Source organism: Herpailurus yagouaroundi, unplaced genomic scaffold, assembly GCF_014898765.1.
Source record: "Herpailurus yagouaroundi ecotype Mexico unplaced genomic scaffold, PumYag 210, whole genome shotgun sequence".
NCBI classification, from domain to species: domain Eukaryota; kingdom Metazoa; phylum Chordata; class Mammalia; order Carnivora; family Felidae; genus Herpailurus; species Herpailurus yagouaroundi.
In genome coordinates, this window is record NW_024412441.1 from 706,133 (window position 1) to 726,403 (window position 20,271).

General features: G+C 37.1%; 1 protein-coding gene across 2 annotated transcripts in view; it reads left to right on the forward strand.

The window, feature by feature from the left end:
• The first annotated feature begins 151 nt into the window (after window positions 1–151).
• The window catches only part of PUS10 (pseudouridine synthase 10), a 79,169-nt gene continuing 59,049 nt past the window's right edge, over window positions 152–20,271 (forward strand). Inside the window, exons 1-4 of one of the 2 annotated variants that reach the window (XM_040453648.1) lie at window positions 152–278; window positions 4,570–4,710; window positions 8,015–8,278; window positions 9,016–9,102. In XM_040453648.1, the coding sequence (XP_040309582.1) occupies window positions 4,585–4,710; window positions 8,015–8,278; window positions 9,016–9,102 (477 nt within the window). In that variant the 5' untranslated portion in view covers window positions 152–278; window positions 4,570–4,584. The other variant, XM_040453647.1, reaches the window with a different exon arrangement.

Consider the following 20,271-nt stretch of genomic DNA (forward strand, 5'->3'; position numbering starts at 1 on the left):
ATCGATATTTCTAACAGCGACTACAACTTCCTAGACGTCGGAGTCCACGGAGGCTTCTCTGGGACTAGTCTGGCTCTGGCGGGGTGTTGGGTCCCACCGACTCCTACCACAGAAGGGGTGGGGATGGGGTGAAGGGTTGGGGCGGTGCACCAGGCAATTTTTCTGGTTTCCCTACAAACGAGAAGGGGAGAGAGTTCATCCAGGCCCTGCGAGAGGACCTGGTACTTTCGTTCTAAAGCTCTCGTTTCCTCGGGGAACAGAATTGCTACACGCAGTAGGTGCGTTGTCTTTAGTCTTCCCCGTTCCCTCTGGGAGCCGGAAGGGGTTAAACCTTAGGCTCCGGCGTCGCGGGAGAAGGTGAGGCTGGAAGGTCCGAGGGGTGGGAGTGCGGCTTGGGCGCTGGAGAGGTTTAGATGGAGGGGGTCGTTTCCTTTCTGCTGGAGCGACCTTGTTAGCAAGGAGGGGTGAGTGGGAAGTTTCTTGGACCTGACTGAAGGGGGTAAGGGCTTGCTTGGCCGAAGGAGAGACTCGAGGTTAGATCTTGGATGAATTTCCGAGACTAGAGTACATTCTGCAGCTGAGTGTAACGGTAGCGCAATGAAGTTCTGAAAATCCACTTCTTCCCACCCCCATGAGACGAATGACACCCTTCTCTGTGGAAATGAGTATTAAAAGATCACGGGATGTGAGACTCAGTCTGGCCATTTTGGTGTTTTTTCACTCGCCCTTGCCCCTTCTCTGTTTGCAACGAATGGTTGCAGTTGTCGTCCAAGAGGTGAAAATAAAGTCCATCGTCCTCTCCAGGTATCATTGTTTTGTGGAGAAGGGACCCGAAACCCGTAGGGACGCTGACACGTGGGAGGAAGTTCTGTTGCAATGACTTGTTCCGATTCTGTCTGTAAAACAAGCGAAAAGAAAAAAAAAAAAAAAAAAAAAAAAAAATCTTAAAGGCAACCAACAATGAAAACCTTACAGTATAGGATACATTTCTCAGGGCTTGCTTTCAAAGATAATAAACCTTATATGAAACAACTTATTTCTGATGTCTTATGAAATCCTTTCAGTGCTGTACATCAAAATAAAACAACCAACCTTAAGGCATAACGCATTTCCTCCTTTTAATGTTAACATGCCAACTTGCTTGAGAAGTTGCTAGATTGTTGCTAAATGAAAATCATCTTGAGAGGGTTTGGAAGACTGCTCCATTAGTAACACATAAACGCCAAAGAGAGGGTTTTGTTTTCTCTTTTAAGACCTTCAAATTACGTGGGGCAGGAGGTTTCCTAATTCTGGAACAGGTTTGGGAACTTCTCAGAGCCAAAAGATTGTAATGTGTTATGTATTGACTTTGCATGCTACTTTTAAGTGTGCTTATTGGAGAAATAAACAGTCTTTGAGCCAAAGGAAAGAAAGCATCCCCCCCCTTTTTTTTTTCCAATTAAAAAGTTGTTTTTACTTTAGTGTACTTGACAGTGTTACATTAGTTTCAGGTGTAAAACATTGTGATTCAACTTCTCTATGTTGATATTCCGTGCTCACAAGTGTAGCTACCATCTGTCAGCCTACAACCTATTATAATATCATTGCCTTTTATTCCCGTGACTTATTTCATAGACTTATTCCATAACCGGAGGAAGCCTGTATTTCTCACTCCCCTTCCCTCTGGCAACCATCAATTTGTTCTTTTCTCATTTTGTTTTTGTTAAAAAAATTTTTTTTAATTTCACTTATAGGTGAAATCATATGGTATTTATCTTTCTTAGTTGGAGTTATTTCAGTTAGCATAATAAACTGTTAGGTCTGTCCATGTTGTTGCAAATGGAACGATCTTATCCTTAGAATGCATCCATTTGTTTTTAAGTTTATTTATTTTATTTTGAGAGAGAGAGAGAGAAAGAGAATCAATCCCAAGCAGGCTCCTCGTTGTCAGCAAGAAGCCCACGTGGGGTTTGATCCACAAACTGTGAGATCATGACCTGGGCAGAAATCAAGAGTTAGATTAACGGAATGAGCCACCCATGTGCCCCTAAGAAAGCATCCATTTTAATAAAAATATTTAACTTAAGTCCCCAGGGAAATCTTTGATACAAAGTGACCTTTTAAAGAACTTACTCAGCCACTTATTTATCAGGGAGGAGGGTTTGTTTCTCTTTCTGAGTTAAAGATTAATTCTGAATTAAATGAAATCTTTGGCCTTAACTAATGGAAAGGAGACAAAAAGAATGAGACAGAAATAGTTTCTCTGGGAAGGGAGTGCAATCAGGGACATACTTTAAATGCTGATAATCAGCCCCTCAGTGAATGCCACCCCTTGTCACTATCAAACTAGCAGATTAAATGGACTGGCGGAAGGAATTCATATCACTTATATGATGATGACCACACAGAGCTTCTCTATGTACAAAGTGTTCTCCAAATACTCTGTGTCATTTCATGAAAATGGCCTCGAGCCCAAATGTACTTAGGCAACCCTAAATCAGAGCTTCAGTCTCAGTGTCTCAAAGTTCTCACTGGTGTATCCAGGCATGTCTGAGTTTCTTCTCTTTCTGCCTACCAGCTCCCATATTGTATTCACCTGAGTTAGAACTCAGCCAGAGGGCGTCTGTTTTTTGTAGTCCTGGCTGCTGAACTGATTTTTATGGTGAAGGGTTCTGTATAAGATACACTCTACCTGCCTTCCTCACTCTTTATGTGAAGGGTATGCTGTTAAGTGTCCATGAACATTTAAAAACTTGCAAGTAAGAGTGGGTTCTAAAGGGTTGGAAAACAAGCTAATTCTAAGAATCACATCTTCAGAGTAAGGAGTTGGTAAGAGCTTTACCTTCCCACAAATTTTAAGCAAGTTCATTTGGATTATAAAACTGCACAAATTAAAAAGTGCCACTGTTTTTTTTTTAATGTTTTATTTATTTATTTATTTATTTTTTTCAACGTTTATTTATTTTTGGGACAGAGAGAGACAGAGCATGAACGGGGAAGGGGCAGAGAGAGAGGGAGACACAGAATCGGAAACAGGCTCCAGGCTCTGAGCCATCAGCCCAGAGCCTGACGTGGGGCTCGAACTCCCGGACCGCGAGATCGTGACCTGGCTGAAGTCGGACGCTTAACCGACTGCGCCACCCAGGCGCCCCTGTTTTATTTATTTTTGAGACACACACACACACACACACACACACACACACACACACACAAACACAGAGTGTGAGTGGGGGAGGGGCAGAGAGAGAGAGAGGGAGACACAGAAATGGAAACAGGCTCCAGGCTCTTAGCTGTCAGCACAGAACCCGATTTGGGGCTCAAACCAACGAAGTGTGAGATCATGACTGGAGCCTAAGTTGGATGCTTAACTGACTGAGCCACCCAGGCGCCTCTCAAAAAATGCTACTGTTTTTTATCTGCATGACCATAGTTATACCATCCCACAATACTGCCATGCAATTATTGTTTTATAAAATATTGCCAGTTCCTCATTTTAAAGTAATATGAGGTGGTACAATAATCAGAATATCTATATTTGAGAAACAGAATGATTATGTAATTTAATTTTAGTAATTTAATTTTATTTGGCAATAAGATTTTATATTGGATTTTACCCCATTCTCTTGTATTTGTTTCTAAGGGAGTTTATTCAAATTGCAAAAAGTAGCAACTTGTGTTAGATAATAGTTACTCTAAATTATTTTGCGTGTAATTTGTGGGGTTTTTTTTTTTTTTGGTGGGGGGAGGTTTTACTTGTGCATCAGAGGAGCAGGTTTTTCTCATTTTCCTAATGGTTATCATTTAGTTATTTCATCAAACTATAATTGGTATTTTTAGATCTACTGGTCAATTTGTTTGTTTTTTTTTAATTTTTTTTCAACATTTATTTATTTTTGGGACAGAGAGAGACAGAGCATGAATGGGGGAGGGGCAGAGAGAGAGGGAGACACAGAATCGGAAACAAGCTCCAGGCTCTGAGCCATCAGCCCAGAGCCCGACGCGGGGCTCGAACTCACGGACCGCGAGATCGTGACCTGGCTGAAGTCGGGCGCTTAACCGACTGCGCCACCCAGGCGCCCCAGGTCAATTTGTTTTAAATACTTGACTGCTTAGCTATCAGTAAGGCTAGTAAAATCTTATATAGACTGCTCTGATTATTTTTTCCTAGCAAACTCATTTTTAATTTGTAATAGGGAAAATTTATTGAATTTACTACTCTGTGTTCCCAAACAGCCCTGAATGGTATAAAATAACAAAATTTCACTCTGCATTCTTTGTTTGAATTACCCTCCTCAGAGACAACTGTTCTTGATTATTTTTATTTCTTTTGATTGATTTAGTTAAATTGACGTACTTTATCAATAATTCAGAATGCTAAGCTAAATTCCTTGACAATTAGAAACTTTTACCTGATCCATCTAATAAATGTCTTTCAAGTTTATGTTTAAATATGCATAAAATGAGAGGGATATTGTTGAAGAGTATGAAATAGTGTTTTCAAATTAAAGCTAGTTTTTATCCCTAAAGGTGACATATTTGTCTGTGAAAGTAAAACACGAAAGATATTCATTACTTTTTCTTTCTTTCTAGTTATAATTATTTAATATGTTTCCACTGACGGAGGAAAATAAGCATGTGGCCCAGTTGTTGCTCAGTACTGGTACCTGTCCAAGATGTATCTTCAGATTCTGTGGTGTGGATTTTCATGCACCTTACAAACGTCCCTACAAGGTACTTTCATTTTGTTTCTAAAGAAAGTTTCTCTATTCTAAAATGAATACCTGTACATTTGGGGGAAAGTATCCATAGCTCTTAATTAAATTAAAAAAAAAACTATAATAAAATAATTCCTGATAATGGTAATTATGGAATTTCCACTAGACCATAAAAGTGTAAGTTCCTTCTTAAGTGATTATATCTGACACTTAATGTAGTGGGATCTTTGTGAAGCACATCCCTGGTGTATGTAATGTTTGTATATACTTCTCCCAAAGAGTAGACAGATATCAAAAAATAGTACTTCTAACCAGATGTTAGTAATATATGTGACAGGAGAATGACAGTCCTGAGATCTTCTATTAAGTGGAAGATCTATTAAGTGTGGATTTGGCTGCATTTTTTTCTTTTTCTGTTTTCTGTATTACCATTTGTACTTACAAATAGGTATTTGTAACCCTCTAGAAGTAAATGCTTACCATCATCATTTTTTACTATTAATAACAACAAAAATAATATACAGGGATCTTTGACATTTATGATAACATAGAGAGGTTTGACTAGCAATACTTTCACATAAAATATGTAACATATTTTGTGAAATATACTTGATTCTACTAGTGATGGTCTTTTTAGAGACAATAATTATATATATGTGAATATATACCTATATTAACAGTAATATGCACACGCACACTCTGTTTCTTGCAATTGACAATTTTTTTTACATGTTTATTTACTTTTGAGGGAGAGTGGGGGGTGGGGGATAAGGGAGGGGAGACAGAAGATCTGAAGCAGGCTGTATGCTGACAGCACAGAGCCTGATACAGGGCTCGAACTCACAAACTGGAGATCATGCCCTGAGCTGAAGTCAGACACTTAACCAACTGAACTGCCCAGGCACCCCATTTTACAGTTTTTAAAAATTGTTCAGGAGTTAGAAATATAAGTCATTTCCCTTATGTATTAGTTGTTTGTATTATTTTGGAAATAATAATTATGTCCAGTGTTCATATAACATTATTATATGTCAAGCTCTCATTTAATCCTAATAATAACCTATCAGGTAGGTACATACTATGATTGTCTCTATTTTCAGATGAAGAAACTGAGGCACAGAGAGGTAAACAACCTGCCCAATTTACACAGCTATTAAGTGAGCAAGCTAGGATATGAACTATCTGTCTGAATCCAAAGCCTAGAATTTGGAGCTAGAAGACATGGATTTGAATCCCAGTTCCAGCTTCAGTTTTCTCCTCTCTAAATGGGATTGATGATAACATCCACTTCACAGGATTTTAAGGGACAGTATCTAATAAAGTATGTGAAAACACTTTGAAAATGGTACATATGCTATGATGATTAATATATATGTGTATATTCGTTTATACACACTGTGACTATACAGTAATAAGACTGGTTTTGTATAACCCTCCTTACACATTTTTTCAGACACATTATTTTATCATTCTATGCATTTGTCGTAAGATTTAAAAAATATATCTTATAAAGACACTTAGTCTTACCAACTTTTATTTGTATCATTTTATGTAAATATGAAAATATTTGAAGACTTTTTTTGTAATATACTTAGGTTTTGATCTGTTCTAGTCATATTACTATTATGTACACATACACATGTACTATGTTATACTGACATAGAATTTAGGTAATAAACATTTGTGTAGGTCACAATATACCTATATGTGTGTGTATATATGAATATTTCTGTTAAAGATGAAATAGGGGAGCTAATGTCTTAATAAAATAAATTAGATTTGTTTGAGTGTAAGATTTTTTATTCTTTAGAGCCAGTAAATTGTAACCTGAGTGAATTTCAAAAGTATATTTATTCAACAACTGAATAATAAAATCTGTCTAATTTAGGCAAAACAGAAAAAAAGTCCTCTGAGATTTTAGATGAATGGAATGCCTGAAATATGAGAACAGTTTCAAAGAAATGCAACTTTTAACATTCTACTACAAAGGGTGACAGAAATTAGGCAAACCAGAGTGTAGTAGAAGGCTTCTTTCAATTAATGCATACATGGTTTTTGTAATTATGGTGCCTAATTTCAGCATTGCCAGCATCTGTTTACCTTTGTTTAGTAATTCGTCTTGAAATTATTTTTACTTAATATATGTATAATCTCTATTTTTTCAGAATTCATATTAAATGAATATTGTACAAATGAGGTTTTAGTGCTCGTGAGATTATTAAATAACCTAGCAATAATAGAATTCAGTTTGTATTTCTATTTGTTAATAATTAGAAGCAAAGCTTTTTTAAAATCTAAAATTAGTGGGGCGCCTGGGTGGCGCAGTCGGTTAAGCATCCGACTTCAACCAGGTCACGATCTCACGGTCCGTGAGTTCGAGCCCCGCGTCGGACTCTGGGCTGATGGCTCAGAGCCTGGAGCCTGTTTCCGATTCTGTGTCTCCCTCTCTCCCTGCCCCTCGCCCGTTCATGCTCTGTCTCTCTCTGTCCCAAAAATAAATAAACGTTGAAAAAAAAATTTTTTAAATCTAAAATTAGCAAGTGAATGATCCTCATGACATAACTACAAACTAAATTACAGGCATACTTCAGAGATATAGAGATTTGGTTCCAGATTACCCAACTAAAGCAAATATCACAATGAAGTGAGTCAAATTAATTTTTTGGTTTCCCAGTGCATATGAAACTCATGTTTTCACTATACTGTAGTCTTTTAAGTGTGTAATAGCATTATGTCTAAAATGTACATAATTAAAAAATAATTTATTGCTAAAAAATGCTAACCATCAGCTGAGCTTCCAGAGAGTCATAATCCCTGGTCACAGATCACTATAAAAAATATAATAATGGAAAGGTTTGAAATATTGTGAGAATTACTAAAATGTGACACAGAGACACAAAGTAGCAAATGTTGGAAAAATGGTGCTGATAGACTTGCTTGATGCAAGGTTGCCACAAAACTTCAATTTGTAAACACACAGTATCTGCAGAGCAGAATAAACTGAAACACAGTAAAACGGGTTACACCTGTGATAAATTTGTTAATGGAACCTTTCTGCGTCAGATTTAGGACTTTAGCTTCACTGATATATGAAACTCTTTTGGAAAAATATTCACACATATATTGGAGGAGTTACAGATAATTCTCTTTTAAATTCCCCAGAAAGCCAATGCAGGATAGTAAGGTTAATTGATTTCTCCAAAATTGATATAAATCAACATTGTATAAGTCTGTGATATATAGTAATTTCACTCCTGTTTTCATCCTAACCTTAAGGGCATTGTCAAAAGGTTATTACTTTTTCCAAATTAACTTTCCAGGAGTTGCTCAATGAACTACAGAAATTTTTGGAAACTGAAAAAGAGGAATTAATTTCGGATGTTCCAAACCCACCTCCCAAGAAAATTCGACTACAAGAACTAGAAGATGGGATTGATGGGATTGATAATCTGAGTCAAAATGGAGAGGGGAGGGTCTCCATTTTGGAAGATGGTAGCATTACTTCTAAGAACTCAAATTTAAATGTATGCAATGTATGTCTAGGAATTCTTCAAGAATTCTGTGAAAAAGAGTTCATTAAAAAGGTAAATAATCTGTTTTTTTATTATATGTGCAATTATGTAGAAATTTTCAGTCGTAAGGCCTAGAATTCTTGAATCTAAAGGAGCAATACCATTCACTTCAACTTGTTTAACACCAATGGATCATTAAAACATTTTTACATTTTTTTGAAAAAACAAGCCAACTCTTTTCAAATTACGTTATTAACAAGATATCTGAAAATTAATGAAATATGTGTCCTTGTGTTTGTCATGAGTGCTACTCAACTGAAGAAAACATAGCAGTTTCCTTCTGCTGTTTAACATAGTTAGGAGTTAGAGAAAAGCTCTTAGTCATACCTATTAGTGTCTTGAAATGACAAGTGTTACCGTCTTGTGGAAGGTACATGATTGAATGTGGGATGGCCTTTTGTTTCTTAGCTGTCAGGAGTGCCAAGTTTGGCTTTATTTTGCTTAAAAATATTTTTTAAATTAGGAGGTGATCTAATAGAAAACTATTTTGACGTTCCACAGATTGTTCTGCAAGTGAATCCTGGCTGTTTTGAACCTTGTGATATCAGTTGTTCAGGTTATAGTTAGCAAATATTTGATTTCAGGATGTTTATGAGAATTCCCAAAGGTGAAAGTTTAGAAGTGTAGTGTAATCTCCTAGACCAAAATCCACGTTATGAAGATTAGTGTAAAACTTGCAGCAATTCCTGAGAATTTATAGAATACTGTTTTATGTAATAAAAAAATGCTTTTATGTAATACTTTTTTAGGTGTGCCAAAAAGTTGAGGCCTCTGGTTTTGAATTTACCAACTTGGTATTTTCAGTCTCCTTCCCACCACAGCTATCTGTAAGAGAGGTAAGGTCATTTAAATGCATGAAACTATATGTGAAATGCATGCTAGAAATTTCTCAAAAAATGGAGATGTAAAAATATGCCTTACCATATTTTCTACTTGTTGTGTACTTATTGAATATTTTGATGATTGAAAGCATGGCATTATTATAGCTGCTTAATAATGTTGAATGAATGGATGAAAAAAAGGAATTATTGATTAAGTTAGTTTATCATAGGACTGTCTCTCTTTTATTTATTTTTTTAGTTTTTAATATTTATTGTGTCAGCAGGGCTGAGAATATCACATGGTTTCAGTCTTCTGTGGGAAGTTATATAATAAAAGCCTAGCGCCTTTGAACATGAAAAACATCCCAAAGGCCAGGAGTCCTCTAAAGGAATTGAAAGGTAGAGATTTCAGAGAATTTCTCTCATTTTCAATATGTAAAGTGACTAGTTTAAGTCACTTTTTGAAGACTTAGTGAAGCGAACAGTGTTCCTTGTGCCATTAAAAGGACTGTCTTTTTTTGTTTTTAAAGGTCCTCATTCTGTAGCAGATATTCATTGAGCTTTAGATCTGTGTGAAGCATGTTGATCAGAGAAAGAGATTTGACCAGGACTTCAGAAATGTTTTGGGGCAGTTGTATACATTTTATAATGGTCTTGGGATGGGATCATTTCAGTTATGATGAACCTTCTTATTTTCTGGAGTCCATGAAAAAAGGGAGAGAAATGGCCTCATGTTTATTTTAACTTTTTTCCTTTAAGTGAAGAAAATAATAGTAGTCATTACTGTAACATTCTTGTGTGTCAAAACTGACATGAAAACATAAAACTATCTTTGTTAATACTGTTAAATGAATTATAGGGAGAATGACCCCTGTAATCTCAAATTATAACAATGAGTTCTAAACAAAGTCATTTATGGGTGTAAGGTGTCTTTTCCCTAAGAATCTAAAAGTGTCAGCAGAACATTATATCTTATACCATCACTCTCCTTGGTTGAGCAAAGTATGTTGTAGCAAATTCTATGTTTATTAGCCTCCAAAAGGCCGAAGATTAACTTATGACTTGTTGAAGCTGGTTGAATGACAAAGAGCTGGGAGGTGAAAAAGAGTAGAGTGTTTTTAAATAGTATCTCTGTCGATGACAAGATGGCTGAACTAATAGAATAAAGGGGATGATGATGAGGTACAGAGGTTTATAAACACATAAAATCATTTTTTAGTGAATCATCAAAGCGTTTTTCACGGATAGGTCATTTTCTGAATCCAGTTTTGGTAGCAAGAAACCAACTTCTGAAAGCTAAGTAACATAAAAAGTTGCAGTGTTTGAGTAATAAAAATAGAAATATGAAGCATATTTTCTAAGTGCGGTTATATATCTTACCACCAAGTTCTTCATCTCAAAGTTTATATTTTGACATTAAAATTTGTATTTTCCATTTTTATCACTTAAGTGATCATTTTAACATATCCATTTAATAGTTATTGAATACTTATGAAGTATTTATATTCCATATTAGAAACAGAATATTTCTAATTCTGCTTAAACTTTATTTATTTTTTAAGAAATATTTATTCATTTTTGAGAGAGAGAGCGAGCGAGTGAGCATGAGCAGGGGAGGGGCAGAGAGCGAGGGAGACAGAGGATCCAAAGCAGGCTCTGCCCTGACAGAAGCGAGCCTGATGTGGGGCTCGAACTTATGAATTGTAAGGTCATGACCTGAACCAAAGTCAGATGCTCAACCGACTGAGGCACCCAAGAACCCTTCTATTTACTTTTTATAACTGATTTTAACCACAAAACTATTTAGCAGAAATATGTGAGCATTCCAGTTATTGCAGAATTAATACATTTCCACAGAATAGTGTGTTCAGTGACTCATTGTTTTCCTTTATTTTTTTTTATTATTTTTTTTAATGTTTGTTTATTTCTGAGACAGAGAGAGAGAGAGCATGAGTGAGGGAGGGGCAGAGAGAGAGGGAGACACAGAATCCGAAGCAGGCTTCAGGCTCTGAGCTGTCAGCACAGAGCCTGATGTGGGGCTCGAACTCACAAACCATCAGATCATGACCTGAGCCGAAGTCGGTCTCTCAACTGACTGAGCCACCCAGGCGCGCCTCGTTGTATTCCTTTATACTGAGTAATACATTTTTACCCATTCTTTTCTTAAGAATATTAATTATTCAAAAAGTATGCAGTCCTACATGCTGTATACTATGCAGGTTTCTTCAGCAAATTGTGTTTATGGTTCATTTTGTAATTTTCTTTCATTATTACATGTTGTCACTTTCTTGCATTGCTGTCTTTTATTACTTCTTTGGAGTTAAGATATGATATGTAGGCCAGAGTGGATATAAATTGCTATTCAAACTAGTTAACATATGTGTTACATATCCCAATTTAAACAAATTACACATTTTTGGGGTATTCTTGCATTTTGAATATAAATTCTTGACTTCTCTAGTGACATGTTTCTTCTACATTGTAGTTTTTCAACTTAGAGCTTGTAAAACTTAGAACTTATTTTTCTGTGTGTAAGATAAACATTAATATGTGTGGAATTGATTGATGCTAGTTATCTCATAATTCAGAGTGGAATACACAACTGAGTGAATTTGAATGATTCAGTGTTTTCCACTTCTAAAGACAAAAATTATGATCACAGATACATTGATTTGAAAACAAATAACTTTTTATCGACATGGTAATATTGTCTGTCTCCTTACTAAAGAACTAAGGGAAAGGATGAGCTCAAGTAAAGGTGTTTTTTTTTTTAATCAAAGTATTAAATTTATATTAGTTCTTCCATATTTGGCCCTATCAATCCCTTCTGGCTACAGCTATAGTTTTTATTTATCATTATAAATGCACTAATTTAAAAGCTTAGGAAGAAAAGCTTGCAGTTGATATAATCATCATCTTGCACTGAGTTTGGGAGAATATGGAGGGAGAGGTAGAATACATCTGTGTGTGTTTTCCTAGGAACTGTCTTATCTGGTTGGGACAGTTTTAGACTGAATAGTGCCGAAGAGGAGGAAAACAAGCAAATTAACTGGTAAAACCCTGTTAGACATCAAGTAACACATGGTAAGCAGAATAAATGGAAGCAGTATTCAGGGACTCACAAAAGACAAATCTTGAACCTAGCTGGATATAATACTTAGAGGCTCCAAAGTCTTTATAACAGTACACAAAATTCGAATGATAAGGTTGAGATTATAAGGGATAGTATATCATGTATATCATTTATAAGTATATCATTACCATAATGATGACTTTGTGGATTTGGGCTCACCACTTCAATGTAACAAAGGAAGGATGAGTTTTTTTTATGAGAATCAGATTTGTTAAGAGGAGAGAGATGATGGTGTGATATGGCAAGAAATTATATACCTGCATTGAGATCAGAGATCCTGTGAGTGGAAGAATGCTGAACACCATCCAGAGGAGAATAAAAGGACAGAGATGGGATAGATACAGGCGTGGAAGTGTGTTGTATGGCCAAAGAAGAGGTGATGAGTTGCAAACATAAGAGAGTCATAAAGGTTAGTGTTTACAGTAGTATCAGGGACTCCCAGTGTCTAGGCACTTGATGCAAATCACATTTGGTTAAAAGCACATTGATGGCTTTTGAATTGGAACAGTGTCTTCTCCAAAGTAGTGGTTCTCCAAGTCTAATGTGCATAGGACTCATTTGGAGAGTTTCCCAGGCCCCATCCTTAGAGATTGTGATGAGTAGGTCAGTTGGACCCATGAATTTGTGTTTCTAATAAGCTCATGGGTGGTGTTGGTGTTGCTGGTGTTGCTACAAAGGACCACACCATGAGAACCACTGTCCTAAAGGATAATGGCAGAAATAATCTACTCTGGTAATAAACTGAGAACTTTTAAAAATTTATATTCTTTTTTTTTAAATTAAAGTTTATTTATTTTTGACAGAGAGAGAGAGAGAGAGAGAGAGAGAGAGAGAGAGAGACAGAGCATGAGTGGGGGAGGGGCAGAGAGAGGGAGACACAGAATCCAAAGCAGGCTCCAGGCTCCGAGCTGTCAGCACAGAGCCCGATGTGGGGCTCGAACTCACAGACTGCGAGATCATGATCTGGGCTGAAGTCGGATGCTCAACTGACTGAGCCACCGAGGCGCCCCTAAAATTTATATTCTTGATAGGAAGAGAGAAACGAGCATAATGAGAATATATTCTACACTTTTTTTTTTTTTAATCCTACACTTTTGATAGGTAGATGTCAAACAGTCCAAAGAAAAGGGAGTCAGAGAAAAATGGCAGAGGAATCTGGGCTGGAAGATAAAAGGATTCGGAGGTTCAGAGAAAGTGCAATTCAGACTTTAATTAAAACCAAATTATCCCAACCAATAAAAGAAAGTTTAAGGATAAAAATGCATCTCAACGAAGAAGAAATTGGGGGATCTCTTTCTCTCTGTATTTATATAAACATTTGTATTTATACATTTATATGTATTTATTTTATCTTTTATTGTAGAAAATTACAAAAGTAGCAAGGCTAGCCTAATGAGCCCTTAAGTATATATCATCCAACTCCAGTTGTAATTTTTTTGCCATACTGAAGTCAGTTTCCAAAAAAAGAGAAGGGAAAGGTAGAGTCAGAGTAATGCAGATATAAGGAGGAGGCTTAGGTCTGTGATAGCAACTGGAAAATAAAATCTCTAATGAGTAGAAGCTTGCAAGAATTGCTAAGGAAGACTTGGGGTACTTTAAGTTATGATTATAGGAAGAAAGAGATGAAAAAGGGGATATGTCTGCTATTTGGAACTGATGGTATATTGCTGATGGATGATACAGAGAAAGTGGAACTTCTGAAAATCTTATTTTGCTTCTGTCCTTCCTATGGAGGAAAATGATGTCCAACCTAAATGGGTAGAATGATCATTGCCTGGTGAGGGAAAGTGAGAGCTCCACATGGTGAAGCTGCTCTAAATGGGTTCAGGTATTTGGGTTGGATGACATTCCAGGATGGATTGAGAAAGAACTTGCAGTTGTCCATGATCTTTGAGAGCTTTTAAAAGATAGCAGATTTTCCAAAATCTGGAAGACAGAGAAGGGCAGCCCCAGTTTTCTAAAGGTGGTTTTGTTAACTACTAACTGGGGAGCTTGACCCTAAACTCCTGGCACTATTTTAGATCAAGAACTAAAAAGTTAATTGTGGGCACTGAGGGTAAGGAAAACTTGGTGAACACACCAAACAGATTATGTGAAAAAATTATAAACAAATTATGAACAAATTAAGAACAAATTATGTCTGCATCATTTCTTCCTTTTATAGGCTAGCAGGACTATAAAAGGGATTTAGCTAGTGATTTGACCAGGTTTCTTTCTCATGATAACTTCCTGTGGCAGGAAACATGAACAGAATGTGAAGACAATTGGGTGGGTTGTATGTGGCTGGACATACCCAAAAGGAACTGATTAGTAACTGATTTCAACCTGGACAGTGTTTCTCCAAGTGTACTCTGCTGATTGAAACCCACTTGGAGAAAGGTGTTGAAAGCAGATTGCCGGGCCTTGTCTTAAACCTCCTCAATCAGAATCTCCAGATATAGGGCATAGAAACCCTTCTACAATTAAAGTACACACCGAAATTCAAGAATCACGCAACTTCAGAGAGATTTCTGATGTGCTGCGAGGTTTTTTTCAGATGTCTCATTCATGATTTCTACTAGTGGTGCTATAATGGTAGCACTGCAGATGTGCATGACACAGAGTTAAAAATATAGCAGATAGGCTGAGTGTTAGACTTGAGATCCGAAAGATCTCAAGAATAGGGAAAATCTAACAAGTTGAAATTTAACAGGAGTAAACATAAGTTCTTATACATGGGTTTAGAAAACCACTGCCAACTAAAGGACAGAGCGGGAATGGCTTAAAAGCTGTGTTTATAGACAAGGTGTGGGTGTTTTAGTTAATAGCCTGGTAAGAATTAGGGGACTGATGTGGATAACCTCTTTGGACTTCAGTACAGATATGAAAGTGTAGTATCTGGAGAGATGAAGGTGATGGTCCGTCTGGTTTTACTCAGTGCTGACCATTCATGGACTGCCATATGCAGATGGAACATATTACTTTAGGAGGAACAGGGACAAATGGAAAGGCATTATGTGATAGTCCACCTCCTAATCCTTGAAACCTGGGAATATGTTACTTTACGTGGGAAAAAAGGGGGGGGGGTGATTTTATGGATGTAATTAAGATTAAGGATCCTGAGATGGAGAAATTATCCTGAATTCTCTGAGTGAGCTCAGCATAACTATATGAGCCCTTAAAAGTACCCTTCTTGGCTGAGGTCGAGGAAATGGATTCTCTTAGCCTACATCCTCCAGAAAGGAATACAGCCCTGTTGACAGCTTGATTTTAGCCCAGTGAGACCCATATTGGACTTCTGACCTAAAGAACTATAAGATAATAAATTCATATTGCTTTAAACCACTTTGTTTGTAGTGGATTTGTTATAGTAGCAAAAGAAAACAAATACCCGTTAAGAGGAGTGCATTCCAAATGGTGGACACATCTGAAACCTGGTCAGGGAGCCACTGTTGAAGGAACTTAGGTCGTTTAATTTGGAGAATGTATGAGTAGTGGGATGAATTTGCCATTTTTCAATATTTGAGGGGTTTTCTGTTGCAGAGATGGAATCAGGAGGGAGATCATTTTCAGCTATAAGGAACTATTCAGAACAGGATAGACTTTTCAGAGATGGTATATTCCACCAGAATATTTAAGCCAACGCTGGGCAATTACTTGGCAGAGATATATAGAAGGAAAGTGTATGCCATATAGATGGTTAGACTAGAAACTTTGTTCAGGCTTTTCAATTCTAAGATCCTATATAGTTTTAAGAAAAATATTTATTACATTAGTTATTTTTTTGTTACCTTATATTCATGATTGAGTCCTCTAAACTTCTTCACATTCAAATTAGTGCCACACTAAAATTATGAGAGAATGAATGATCCAGACTTACCCTAATATTAGGCTAAACTGACGTTTATGGGAAAAAGCATTCCATTTAGTCCTTTTAAAAGTAAACTCTTTGGGGCGCCTGGGTGGCGCAGTCGGTTAAGCGTCCGACTTCAGCCAGGTCACGATCTCGCGGTCCGTGAGTTCGAGCCCTGCGTCAGGCTCTGGGCTGATGGCTCGGAGCCTGGAGCCTGTTTCCGATTCTGTGTCTCCCTCTCTCTCTGCCCCTCCCCTGTTCATGCTCTGTCTCTCTCTGTCCCAGAAATAAATAAAAAACGTTGAAAAAAAAATTAAAAAAAAGTAAACTCTTTGAAGTCCTGTTCTTTTAGGTTTATCTTTACTAGTGTGGTCCAGTAGAGGGCAATATTGCACTATCAGTTTGGTTTTTTTGGTAGTGTGTGGAAACAGTTTGCTCACTTTATTGACTCTTATGCAGCTTGTTGGGAGTTGCATTTGTCAAATCAAAAACTTTTTGTTTCATTTTTTTAATTTTTTTTTTTTTTTTTTTTTTGGAGAGAGAGGGAGACAGAGCATGAGCAGGAGGCCGGGGGAGAGGGTGGGACAGAGAGAGGGAGACAGAGAATCGAAGCAGGCTCCAGGCTCTGAGCTGTCAGCACAGAGCCTGACACGGGGCTCGAACTCACAAACCACAAGATCATGACCTGAGCTGAAGGCAGATGCTTAACTGTCTGAACCACCCAGGATCTCCCCACACTTTCATTTTTATACTTGTAATATCTTCATGCTTTGCACTAAGTACTATAAATTATACACAGCTCTAGAAAACTAACCAAAAATAAAAGCAGTACCATTTCTGTGGTGGCAGTTTATATTTACAATTTTTTTCTTAAATTATGACAAATGGATATTCAAAAGATTGAATTTTTACTTAAATCTGTGGGTTCATAACCAATTTGGGATCATCATCTCATTAAGAATCTAAAGAAAGCAATTGAATCCCTTTCCTAGACATGTGTATATTCAAAAATTTGCATGTACTTATAGGGCCTCTTAAACTCCCAGTCATTAATCTAGGATCTTTCTTTCTTTTTTTTTTTTTTTTCCAACGTTTATTTATTTTTGGGACAGAGAGAGATAGAGCATGAACGGGGGAGGAGCAGAGAGAGAGGGAGACACAGAATCGGAAACAGGCTCCAGGCTCTGAGCCATCAGCCCAGAGCCCGACGCGGGGCTCGAACTCAGGGACCGCGAGATCGTGACCTGGCTGAAGTCGGACGCTTAACCGACTGCGCCACCCAGGCGCCCCAATCTAGGATCTTTCTTGATCGAATACTCCAGAACCTCCCCCCTCCAACTGATTGATGTAGTTACTTTTTCTAAAGGGCAATGTTTTTTCTAATTATGTTGAAATCACTTTGACTTCAAATACAGAGACTATGCTTTCAAGTTCATATTGTGTATGCAGGCTCATTCATTAACCTGACTCTGATTTAGCATATGTAGTTTCAGCTTTTTGTTCATGTTCCATGACTTCTCACATTCTTGTTTTGCATGACAGGCATCTTGCCTAAATCAGTTTGTGTTCTCTCTCACCTACCATTTAAGAGCAACTCAAGGTTCACTTTGACTAACAAACTTTTTCTGAGCTTACTAAGGAGATTTCAGAATTTGTAGCCCTATTTTCTTATTAGGTTAGTTGGTTAGAACTTGCTTCAATCCCTGTGTGGTCCACTAAATCATGCAGAATGTGTTTTTATAAAGTTGCTGAATGAGACACTGAAAAACATGCAGAAATTACAGAGATGACTGTCTCTGCTCCTTAGGTGTCTTTCAATAGACTCTTTATGGACAGGTTGGGGGGGATAGTAACCTTGCTATGTTTTAGATACACAGGCTGCAACGTTAAAAACCCTTCAGAGGACGTGCAACAACTTAAACCTATCTTCCTTATAAAAAGTAACTCCCAAAGCATGTCCCTGTGAGCACAACAAGTAAGTAGAATCACAGAATCATAGATCTGTAGGAGACCCTGGTGAACTAGAACAAAACTCCTAGCTTTTTATGGTACTCACTGAAAAACGATGATGTGTATATAGCTGTGATTTGTCAGAGCTCTGACCATGCCCCACCCTCAGTGTAAATAAATCCATTCAGAATTTCTGATGGAGAATCCAGGAGTTCCCAACCTTTGTGTATAAGGTGATCCCCTTTTAATCTCTCACAGTTCAATGAATCCCCTATATCTGTGATTTAGAAAAAAGATACGCTTGGATTATTTTTTTTGCCTCACAGATTGGTACTGCTTCACTAATCATCTCACTTATCCTCACTTGAAGAGGAGAAAAACCAAAGCTTGCCTAATGTGGCATATTTATTGGAATTTGGGTGGCTCTTTTTTATTTTTAGACCATACCATCTTTTCATCTTGTTACATTCAGGTGTGGTTATTTACCTAACTACCATGGCTCTATGGGCATTGCCTTTTTTAAACTACTCCACTTATTAAGCCATCCACTCAAGAACACAAACAAGGATCAAGGGCTCACCAGAATGATGAATCTAGTCAAAGGTGCTGTGTTAGGGGGAACATGGGACTTGACATGGTAGTAGGTTCAGGATTCTGTTACTCAGTGCCTATCTGGGACATGTGTTCCAAGGGAGAAAGGTTGAGTAATATGCAATTAGTCAAAGTCCATACAGAACCCCAGTCCTGGTTAGAATGGGTAGTCAGAAGTCCAGCTGTCAAGGAGTCAGAGCAGGTATTGAAGAGGTCTAATAACCCATTGTTAGGGATGCAGGCCCAGGGGAGCCCAACATGTAAAACAAAAACCTCTTCCTGAGGTCATTGCAGCATGTAGTTGGGAAGGAGATGCCATGGTGAAGTAGGATAGAAACAAGGCTAATTCTAAAGACCATCACAGTAATAATATGTATGTTGAATTCAAGAATGCAGTTGGCAAGGCTCCAGGGTGGCTTAGTTGGGTGAGTGTCCAACTCTTGATTTAGGCTCAGGTCATGATCCCAGGATCATAGGATCTAGCCCTGAGTTGGGCTCCATGGTGAGCATGGAGCCTGCTTAAGATCCTCTCCCTTTCTCCCTGTCTCCCCCCTGGGTATGCACATTCTCTCTCTAAAATAAAATTAATTAAAAAAAAAAAAAAGGAATGAAGTTGGCAGGGTAGTCACACATATGTTTAAATACTTGAATATGCATATGCTTACTTCCTAGCTTTGTTTTTTTCTTGGTCTGAACTAGCTAAGTATAGGTGGAGAAGGCAGCAAGAAAGAAGAGTTGCTATGTCTTATCAACCCATGCAGGTCATTGAGAGGTAGTAGGGTGCAGTAAGAATATGAGGCAGGCTTTAAATTTTGAAGTTTATTGTTTTAATTTGTATGGTCCCTTCTTGTGAATTGTTATACTTTTGCATATTTAAAATTTACAAGAAGAAATACAAGAAATAAATACAATAAGGAATATAAAGTAAAACAAATTGTTTTTCTCTAAAACTCAGTTTCCCCATCAAATGCAACATATTATCATGTTGCTACTTACCAACTGTTGAGTTCCTTATCAAACTTTTTTTTTTCATTAATTTTAGGACTTTGTGGCCTAGTAAACTAAGTTTCAGAAAAAGGGAACTTCTAATTTAGGCTCTGCCTATTTCAGATTTGGGTTTCTCTTGTTACATAGAGAAGTCATGTCAACTGTCCTTTTTTTCTGATGTCACCACCATATTTTAGACTTATTAATTCTAACCTATGAAGTTATGATTGTTTTTGGTATGTATAATTTGATATATATATAATATATGTAATTTAATCACCACAACCTCTTGAAGTAGATGGTGTTATTATCTCTATTGTACAGATGATGAAATTGAAACTCAAGATCACATTGCTAATAAATAACAGAGCTAGGACTTGAATGCTCATCTGTCCACTCTAAGGTTTATGCTTTTGATTATTGCTATATCCCACTGCCTAAATTGTGATTTGGTAAGATTTCAAAAGTGGGTTATTGTGTTGCTGTGTTTATAGGAGAGACTTAGCCTAGGTTTTGACCTTCACCAGTACTTTGTTTCTTCAGAGGGTACAATATCTTCAAAGTCAGAGAAAGGATACTTAGTTAAAAAAAAAAAAAAAATATATATATATATATATATAGACACACACACACACACACACAAACACACAAAATACCAAAAAATTTAACAAGAAACAGAGAACTAGAAACT